The sequence below is a fragment of the Tinamus guttatus genome, unplaced genomic scaffold (genome assembly GCF_059628265.1).
Source record: "Tinamus guttatus ecotype Peru unplaced genomic scaffold, ASM5962826v1 Tinamus_guttatus_pri_ptg000046l, whole genome shotgun sequence".
Lineage (NCBI taxonomy): Eukaryota > Metazoa > Chordata > Aves > Tinamiformes > Tinamidae > Tinamus > Tinamus guttatus.
In genome coordinates this window covers 1,340,939-1,351,914 of record NW_028288580.1, presented here as the reverse complement: position 1 = coordinate 1,351,914, position 10,976 = coordinate 1,340,939, and the positions used below count along the sequence as shown (strand labels likewise).

Below are 10,976 nucleotides of genomic sequence, written 5' to 3'. Positions count from 1 at the left end.
AGTTCTTTACATTCTGATGCCTCTCTTAGCCCATCCTTTCTTTTTCCTGACAAACTTCTACTCATTTACATCCTGTATGCGAGAAAAATGTAGATTTCTTTTTTTCTTAATTTAGGACTACTATTGTAGCATGCTAACTGTATTTGAAGGCACATAATAAACATTCTCTGGATACGCTGTGTGCTAGTAGTCTTTAAACTTTCAGTAAACATAACTTTGTTCCAGTGAAACAAATATATTAATTTTCAGTAGTGACTATTCCTCTATACTACAGCCCATAGATCCACATTGCTATACCCCCATACACATTGCACTCCTGTCCTTTATATAATAAGCTTTAACTATTTTAACCCTTCTCATTTTTTTTTCCACAATAATTTAAAATTACAGTTATTAACTATGCTGGATTAAGTGCTCACCAACATGCTAGTAACTCCATGTGGCCTCTCCTACCTTTAATTCTTTCCCTGGAGCCTGAGGGACACAGCCCTTCTCTATAGCACAGTGGCTTGTGAAAATTAAAAAGAAAAGAGATGGAGATAGTTGAGTTTTTATAGGGATAAGAATCTTAGCTAGAGAGACATGAAACCATTCTGTTGCTTGTTGTTCTCAATGGTGCAAGGGAAAGACACAAGTCTCATTGCTGATCTTGTATCCTTCGACGCCAGCAGTGCCAATTCTAGCATCCAGGGGAGCGGCCAATTCCAACGTTGTTGTCTCAGCTCACTAGAGTTACACGACTAGCGGTTCCCAGCACTGCGTGAGCCTCTCTTCATTGACCGTGTTGACAACGACATGGTCACGATCGTACTGTGTGCCCCCTGAGGAGAAAAATGCAAAGATCTATAATCCTTGAAAGGAGACTCAGACTGGACTCCCAGGTTCAGGCCCTTTCAAAGGGCTGCTGCAGACAGCTCCTTTTCTCCCCAAGACACAGAAAAGACAAACTCATTTTCAACCGTGCCTGCTCGTGGAGTTTGTTTTGGACCAGGGGCCTTCTCTGCTCCCTTCCCTCCCCTTCAGCGAACCAGGACTTCCCCCTTTCCAGCCTGCAGGGGCAGGGCAGGACATCCTGTGAAAGTCACATCTAGCACCTACTACTAAGGCCCTCAACTCCCAAAGTCAATTTTAGCTCCTCAATTTCTCCTCGCCAGTTACCAGGTCACTTTGCTCTGAATATGTTTATGAAATAAGTCCTGCTGCTAACAGACAATACTACTGCCACAACACCAAAGGAGGATGAAAACAGGCAAGGGATGAGTCTGGTGCTCACTTACTCTAAATCGTAATCCTGTGTTTTGACCAGCTGCATCATTATTTTCCCTACACGAAATTATCAGCCAGTAGCTTTAACTAGTAGCTGCGTACATCAAAATACCTCGCTATCTTTGATGGGGTCATGACATTTACTCCTGTTACTCCTGTTCAAGCACACTTGCAAGCAGCCCCTTTGCTTCTGTACTAAGGGGATGCCAGCTCAGGCATCATCCTGCTGATCTCCACCTCAGAATTTCGGGACAGGCCTTCAGGTGCCACAGTCCCAAATGCGAAGGCTCTTGCGGAGGGTTACCATCACCACAGTTTCTCCCCTTCCTGACAACATGCAATTTTTAAAAAGCAGTACAGATGCAGAGCAGATAGATTTGCAAAATTGTCCACAAAAAGAACAAAAACTGAAATCAAACTAAATATTCACAGAGGAAAAAAACTTCCCAGCAGCCACAGGGAATTACACTAGATACAGCACTGATAACTGAGCTATGTAACAAAAATATTTTGCAAGCAGTACCTGATAGGATGTAAACAATAAAAACAAGAAAAACTAACCAACCAACCAACCTTTCAATGGGAGAGAGACTAAATTTACATTGATAAATACAGTGGGTTGAGACAAGCCACTGTACTAGGCCACTATATCCACAAGATGGCACCGGCAGCGCACAGCTGAATTAATTAAGGCCGAGTTTGCCGTCTCATCGACAGAAGGGACTGCAACAGATGTTCCTATTAGACTTTCTCAAATAAAAGCTAAATGTACTTACTCTTTCAGATTTACAGCACAGATTTTTTAAAACACAGAATGCATAATCATTTCTGGAAGTATCTGCAATTGAATCTACACTTTCCTCACCAGACCTATCGATTATGAAGGTTTTCAAATATAAAAGCAGAATACATAACGTGCTTTTAACAAGATTAACTGAAGACCAGCCAGTCATCATAATTCTGCCTTTTCTGAGAAACTCGGAATCGAGTTTAGAAGAAAGTATGTGAAGAGTCACTATATATAAAGACTCCTTTGAGCTTGTCTTTTCGATAAGTTTATAATTAATTAGTACATGCTTTATATGGCACTAAAAAGAATTTATGAGTATTTATCAGTGTTATATCACGGACCAACATTATATAACCCATTTCTCCATTCTGCTTGTCCTGTCCTTTTTAAATACAAAGTGCTGACTGTTGACTCCGATAATTTTGTCTTTTTAGTAACTGCTGTGATTCATGTCACATCTTCAATTTAAAATTACTTTTAAAGTCAATAAAAATGTAACAGCTACAGAAAAGGATTACTTCTCCCCTCCTCCAGTACAAAGGTTATGTAAAAACATCTAGTCATGCTAATTCTGCTGACTATTCAATTTTATACTTTACTGGCCCTATGAAAACTATGAAACTATGAAAGCAAGGATTATTCAGGAGCAGTATCACATGACACAGGCTGCTGTGCCAAAAGCTACTCTAAGGTGTATCAGGTGCACACAGAACTCAGGCTGCTAATGACAGAATCAACGTTCAGAATACAAGCAAAAAAGGCCCTTTGCATCTAATCACTTCAGTGTGCCTAATGTGAAAGGAAAACCTCCCTTTGCTTTCCTAATATCCCTCGGCTGTTGCAACTAAAACTACTATATAAGAAAATTTGCTCTGTACAAATTAAAGCTAATGAGAAGCTCCTTGCTTCAGCATTTTACAATGATTATATTCATATCATCCTGTGCCAAGTAAAACTAAGGGTATCTACACTGAGTGGACACTAGGAATACAAGATAAGCAAGTACTCCATGTTACTAAGCTCTAGGTAGGAAAAAATGAAATGAAGTCATTTCAAAAGGTCAGGGTACATAATCAGGTGCTTTCTGAGTGTAGATTAAAGTAACTATAACACCATGCTTATTTCACAGGCACGTTTAGTGTCTATCCCACTGCATACACCATGTAATTAAGACACAGTGTAATGATATAACATATTTGCTTACCTTTGATATCTAAAACCAGTTTTGGTTTCATCTTGCTGTAGATCCTGCCATCAGGACTAATACGCCAATACTGTTTGTCTTCATTCCGCTCAAACGATAGACCCAGTTTAGAGCCAGGAGTTATAAGATTTCCAACAATTGTCAAGCAGCAATCCTCTGCCATCTACATCATCGGAAAAGCAAGCACAGTTATTCAAAAGGCTTTTTAAAAATTATTTCCCCTCTCCCCTCACAATACTGTCATCTTTTTATCTGGAAAGAAGCAAGCTGGTGAGAACTGAGCCTAGGAACTGCTGCTTTCCCCTCAAGGAATGTATTCTTTTTCCCTAAACTCGATTTATTTTCCTTTTGTTCCTGTTTCTGCTGACACTCTCTGCTATATAAAACACGCGAATAACCAGGCTGTATCAGATCAAAAGGTGCAATTAGCACCTGTCTCTAGCCATGGCCATGCAGGGATGCCACAGCCGATCACGCTTCCAATGATGTCCTGGAGCAGCGTGTTCCTGGGATACTCTTCCAGCCTAAGGAATCTCCAGCCCAGGGGCTTTTCCAGGCACAGCTGCTATCTTTGAGTTTAACAGGTTATGTCCCGTATGTGAAGCTGTCCATCACTCACCACGGAGACCAGTGTCACCTTTTCACACATAGACCATACTGCAGAAAGTAGTTCCACATATTAACCACATGGCATACAAAGAAATATTTATTTCATATAAAACTACCAGATTTATTGGATGCTTTCCTCCATCCTCAACCTTCCCCACTTTAATGAGACAATCCTGTCCATACTAAATACGTGTTTATAGCCTGCAATTTTATCATCCCTCAAACTGCCCCTTGCAAGCTAAAGGGAACTAGCTAGATTGCTCCTTGCATGGAGACCTGTATCCTCCAGTCATCTTTTTCTTTTAATCCTTTTTTTCTTTTTTTTCCTAGTTGTGCAAAACCCCTTTTGGGATAGGGAAAGGGCATAACTGCACCCTGTATAATGTATAAATTCCACAGTGCATCATAATGACATTTCTTCTTTGTTCTATATTGTTTTCCCAATCATTTGTATTACTTGATTTCAAAACTCTGCAAATGCTTTTATGGTTAAAAGAGAGACTCAAAAATCAGACGCAATGGAAAGGAATATTCAAGCTGTATTACTAGCAAATTACAGAGAATTATTTTGTATTAACAGTGATTTTTTTGTTATTAAAGATCAAAGTAAGCTTATTGTAGCTACTGAATTGACTTCAATGTCTGTTTAAATACCAGTCTTCCACTGTTGATATGCCCCTACATTATTAAGTACAGTCTTGAAAAAACAGTACTTCTAGGTCAGAACTTAGAATTGAATTACAAACCCTGACATATTCACATCACATACTCATCCGCATCCAACTTCTTCTCTACTGGGACTTGAAAGCTCACACATTAGGTCTACCAGGTCACTACTTGCCCCATCTCTGAGAGATCCATCAAGAAAGATGATACCCAAGTTCATATCTGCTATTCATGTCTGCTATTCGTACCTGCTTCTGACATGCGAGAGGAATGACTCAAATCCTGCTCACTAGGCATCCCAGCTACATAAACAAAGTCCTTCCTAAAAAACTTCCACATACCTACACACAGGACTGGGAGTCAATAAGATGCCCTAAACTGACAGGAACAAAACCCAAGCTCTTCCGGTGAAGTTTATCCTGTTTGCCTGCATACACCCAGTCGTGAGCTTAACTTTCTTCCTAAAACTCAGTAAGAGCATTTGTTTGTGCAAAATACAAAAAATGCTGCTGCTTCATGGAAAGAAGGCACAGGTTTAAGATGTCAGCCATTTGTGAGCAATGTTGCTGTCCTGCACTCAGTGCTAAGCTACCTGACTGCTATACGGCACACACTGTGTATTTGTCTGTTTGCGAGGAAAAACTGGGTTAGAAAATACATGGAAGGTTAAAAGCAAAAAAACAAATCAAAAAGAGCATTTAGCCAGAGCCATATAATACTGCACCGTCCTCATATGAAAACTTTCAGTGAAAAGTTGAGAGCCACTGTCATGAGAACTGGTCTTTCTATATGTGGTATTAAAGCTACTGCCTTGGTTGTCATCATTTTGCTGTCTGCATAAATCCCCTTTACTGCCGCATCTGCCCTGCAAACATGTCCGAGCAGGGCACTGCCTCAGCTCATTAACAGTGAGATTCTTCCCCCCAGGACAGATGACATGGTTACAAATGGCTCCTTTGAAGTTATACGAGCACGCAGAAAGAGTTCACATGATTCTTTGCACTCAAGCTGTTTAACTATATTAAAATAACTTCATTTTCTCTGGCCCACCTCCCTTCTTGAGACGAATGTACAGGCTTAAGCACTACGAACTGTGCATACCTGTGCACACCTCAACAACACTTCATACACAACTAGTTGTATAGACTGTGAGAAAAGGAGAACCTCATTTAGAAACATGTAAGCAGGTGTGGAAAGGGATGCATTTGACCAGTAAAGGGATAACCAGCACTTTTCTAACTGTAACCTACACCACAATCATCTGCCTGCCCCAAATAGGACAGGGATGTGAAGCTCAAGAGATTATCAGGAAGGTCTGTATTTTAAAAGGTGTTTCCTGCTGTGATGCTTTAGTGGTATTTTTGCTGTAGAGAAAAGGGGCAGGGAAGCAGAGGTACCACATGAAAAGCAAGATTACAGAATGGAAAAAAGTAGATCATAATGTAAATCTGAAAAAATCAGTAACATCAAAAAGGGATAAAAATAGTTTACACCACAAAAATCTACAGAAGATTGTATATTAGATTAAATGGCATAAGTCTAGAAAATAAAATAAGATGGTAAGAAATTAAATTCAGCCAGTCCTACCACTGGAGGAAATTCTTGTTGAATTTGAAACTCACCCGACATCTTATGAATCCATCCTGATAAACCCAGATTTGATCATCCAAGTCAGTATCTTCTGCAATTTGTATTCTGAGAAGATTTAAATTGTCTAGATTTCCATCGGTCGACATGAATTTTCCAGTTTCCTTGTTTCTAAGCCTGAAGTACACACGTTTCTACAGAAACAACAGAAGCCTCCTTAGTGCAGAAAACATCCTGCTCTGGTTAACGCTGTCACCACTGCTCTGTTCAGAACTTGGTGCCTGCCTCTCTTTCAAGTAGCTTAAACTGTTTGAGAATTTAATTCTGGAGCCCAAGCTTTGAGAATGCCCCGTTCTGCATGGAGAGTTCTAGGCCTGTCTATTGGAAAGCAGTTTAACTCCCCATACAAAGGCTCCTGGCCCTCACTAAGGGTGCTTTGCACAGGGCTGCTTATTTCAGTAACACAAAGATATTCACAGGACATTCGAGCTGTGGCTTGTTACACACTTAGACAAGATTTCAGCCAAGAGAGACAAAATGTTTGTTTTTAACTCTGCTCGAGACTATACAAAGGCAGCTTTACGACAGCAAACAAATGAACTTCTCACAGGTATAAGAGATCTGCGGATTACAAAAAGTTCTTTCCTCAAAAAAAAAAAAACACAACACAAAGCTCAACACAAAGCTCAAATGTTAGAGCTCAGAGCATGGCTGCAGCACATAGACAAAATCAGATGATCCCCATTTAGAGAAGAAAATTGAAAGTATCCTGAAAATAATTTGCAAATCCAGTATAAGTGTTATTTGCTATGTAATAAACAGGAAATATTTATTTTTTCAAAGAGGAAAAAAACAAAACAAACACACACAACGCAAACTCACTACTAACTAATTTTCTAGTATCTAAGTATCTAATTTTGGTGGCCAATTTTCTTATTGTTCCAAAAATAATGTAAGATGGTCACTGGCACGCTGTCTGTGCTGATTTAGTAGCTAATTACAAAACAGCTTAAAATATTTGCTATATAATAGTTATAGCTATTAATTTGACCAATCCTTATACAGTATCTTCTTTACTTCATTTTAAAGTGTGACTCAATGCAGAATTACACAGTCAGGTAGCACAATCAATTAGTTTTTATTGAAAATGGAACTGTAGTGCAGTTTCTTTATAAAAATGTCATTTCTGAAGCCTGTATAGGCAACAAAATAATGTACTGTTTTCAACTGCAGGATAACATTCCCTCCCCCTATTACTAAATACAAATTAGGAGCTGGTGATGATGAGATGAGAGCCTACTCACCTGAAGTAAAGGTCGCAGAGAACCTATCTGACAGTAGCCACTCAGTTTATACCAATCTGCAATTTCGTTTGGTGATAACAACATCTGACGTCCCCTGTAATTACTATGTTCATAAATTATCCATCTGGGAAAAAGAAAAAAAAATCTTTTACTGCCAAATCCTGCTTCTGAATCAATAGGCAGCTTTAACAAATTTGCCACACACACACACACACACACACACACACAGACATACACAAGTCAATGTCCCTTAGAATTGGGATTTTTTAAATAGGTTTTCAAAGTAATAATATCATCCCCTGATTAAGGGCAACTGCATAAAGATGAGTACCCTGGAATTCGAATTTTGATGTCCCATTATTTAGAATTTACAAGGTGAATGAAACAAAGACTTTTCTTGTCTTAAAGGGGTACCTAACTTTTAAACATCAATTGGTTTCACGATGTACAGTAACTCCTCAAGAAGCATAGGTGTATGTGATTTATATGCTGTGTATGTTACACTGATGTACATACAAAACTAGTAGTTTTGTAGACCTTAATTTGGATGAGCGCAGTCCACATGGGCAAGAAGCACTTGGGAAGCAGAGTGCTGGACAAGCAGATACTGGAACTGCAACAGGGCAAAATCGAGGATCTTTTGATATAGGTTTTAACCTGAGAACACCTCTCCTCTTTACAGATACTTGAAAATGAGGTGAGGAGAAAAAGAGGCAAATAGGATAGGGATAGAAGATTTCTGTTTGGCTTTCCCTATATGTGTCCAAGCATCCTAACAATCTTATTTTGAGAGCAGCCGGTCAAAACCAGACTCCTGCATCTCTACTAATACCATAAACAGCAAAATACAACTGCACTTTGAAATTAGCCACAATATAGAGCTACCTAGTTTACTCTCACTTATAGAAATTTTGGCACACAGTTTTGCTAGGACTACTCAGTAGCCTTAGGTTTACAGTACCTGAACATGGCACTCAAACATTTAGCTATCACCTTCTTTCCTCTGGCAGGTTCTTCAGTAGACTTGTATGTTATTTCCAGAAGAAGCACACCTTAATTTTGAAGCTCCTTCATGGCCTATCCCCAAATATTCCCAAACAGGGAATTAAGAAATTTATAATTGAATCTCTTTTACTAAACGAGGACAAAAGACCCAAACTCTTTCCAAAACAAGAACAGTAGGGATAACAGACAAGTTTGTGGTTTGAGAGAAAACTAGTTCAGCAGCTGACATTGCAATAATGAAAACAGAATTTCCATACACTCTACACTGCCATTCTCTACACATTTCCACATACCAGGGAAATGTCTACACATTGACATACTCTACACATTGCCAGGGACCAAAACAGAAGAGACATTTACATTCATTTCCTAGTAAATGCACACAATTGCATTACCTGAGTGGTAACCACGTCTTTTGGCAAAGAATCAACTATACCACAGTTATGTTGAAAGATACCAAATTCTCAAGAGACTCAAGCATGCACATGCATCTTTTGCACAGCTTCTCATGCCATTTAAGTTTCAAACTTCACTAGTTTTTTAAGACAATGGTTCCTGCTGAAGATGTGTTATTAGCTATCCACTTGAGGGCAGCAGTAAGCAGTCCAACTGCATCACACAAAAGCTTGGGAAATTACCTTGTCGGAAGAAAATACTTAGATACTGAACAGCTACATAGATCTATCACTACGAAACAAACACAACCCCCTGACTCTTCAAGTTTAAAAAATCTAAACATATGCTTGAGGGAAGCAGCTTGGAGGTAAGAGGTTAACACCAGGATAAGCCAATAAAAGAAATCTAACATACACTGAAACTCTGGAAGAGCTTAACACAGCTGTTTTCAGAATGCTTTGTTTTTAAACTTCATTCTGAACTATTTTTCACATCATCTTTACATGAGTAAAATTAGAGACACTGCTTCTTAAAATAGCTTAAAATTAGCTAATAACCAAATCTGTATCAAGAAACTGACCTGATTCCTGAAGTGAAAAGGTAGTACTACTACCAATACCTACTCTAAAAAAGATAAATTTGTTGTACCACTGTGTTCATAACATCCAGTTAGAGTGATAACTATGAAGGCTTACTGAAGTGTTTTGAAGCCATAACAGAGGATATGGTTCATACATTTGTTATGATTTGTTATGAATGAAGTCTCAAACAAGAGCATAAAAGCTCTTGGTTTTAAGGATGCTGTGCAAGCTGGCTTTGATGATGCTATGGAATGAGGGAAGTGGTTGGTCTCCTTACCTCTCCTTACCAGTTTTATATAAATTAATTTCAACTTCTTACTTAAAAAAAGTACAGCAAGTTCTTTGTCAGTAGTGACATGCACTAGAAATAGGACCTGAGAAAGTTCTGTGAAAGTACGTTAATACATTGCACACATTGCAGTACTGGAGGTTTTTTTTTTTTTTTTTTTTGATATCTGTTATATTCCTGTTGAATGATTATATAACTCCAAAGAAACAATAAGGTAATTTATTTTCAACTTACGTGCCACCAAGGACTTGGACTGAAGCTATTCGAGGATTGTATCCAAGGAACTGGAGATTTAAGACTTCTGTATTGAATTCAATTTTCTTTCCTTGGAAACCCACCTTTTCAAAAAGAGCTATATGTGGCTCAGACAGCTCCTGCAAAACATAAGCACTTTTATAGCACATTAAAACTCCAGATATGACTGTGAACGTTGATGTTCTACACAGCCCTTTTATTTCACTTTTTTGTTTGCCTGATTGTTTAAGATCAAAGATCCTGAACAAGGTTTTACTCTGCAACAAGTTATTAAAAAAATAGAAATTTATAATATAAAATCTTATATAAAACACATAATGGGTCTTTTTGCCTGCAATATAAAACCTTACCATAAAGCACACACAAATGTCTTTATGGTTGATATTCACATAATCACTCAATTATACTTTAAAACACATTTTAATTAATGCTATATCCCTCTTCCACCGCATTAAATCCCATTTCATTATAGGAATTCTTATATTCAGACATTAACACACAGCAACATAATACTGATTTCTACAGCCTCGAATGATGACAGACTTGTCATTACTTACTGCTCTCATTTTTAACTCTTTGAGTAGTTTATGATGGTATCGATCTCTCTCACCAGACAAAAGCCTTGAGATTTGTACTTTTGAGGCTGAATTCATGACTCAAGCAAAAATTGGAGCTCTGCAATCCTCTAGATTGCTGTGGGGAGATAATTCTTCTGTTTCTCTGTTAAAACACTCCTGCTTTCAAAAGGATCCTGCCTACATGAAACTTGCTGCATCACTGAATCCACTTTAAATGCCTCCTGGATAATGAACCTTGGGTTCTTTTCTGTGTGGCAAGATATCCGTGGTGGATAAGGAACAACTCCTTGCAATTAAAGGTTCTCATTTGGAAGTTGAGAGGTAAGGGTTTAAAATCCCTCAGGACAAGATAATTAAATCTGAGTTCCCTGGTGTCATAACTTATACTTGTGGATAAAGATGACCCTGCTACTCCCATCCTCACAAGCCTTGCCACCATGACTAAA

At 38.5% G+C, this 10,976-nt stretch overlaps 1 protein-coding gene across 1 annotated transcript in view; it reads right to left on the bottom strand.

Annotated features, from left to right (window-relative positions):
• Positions 1-168: 168 nt before the first annotated feature.
• Positions 169-10,976, bottom strand: part of CRYBG1 (crystallin beta-gamma domain containing 1) — a 59,203-nt gene continuing 48,395 nt past the window's right edge. The window contains exons 18-22 of the mRNA XM_010217058.2: positions 9,932-10,071; positions 7,427-7,550; positions 6,158-6,316; positions 3,261-3,423; positions 169-821 (exon numbers count right to left, since the gene is read on the bottom strand). Coding sequence (XP_010215360.2) covers positions 733-821; positions 3,261-3,423; positions 6,158-6,316; positions 7,427-7,550; positions 9,932-10,071 — 675 coding nt within the window. The 3' untranslated portion in view covers positions 169-732. The remainder of the gene's footprint in view (positions 822-3,260; positions 3,424-6,157; positions 6,317-7,426; positions 7,551-9,931; positions 10,072-10,976) is intronic.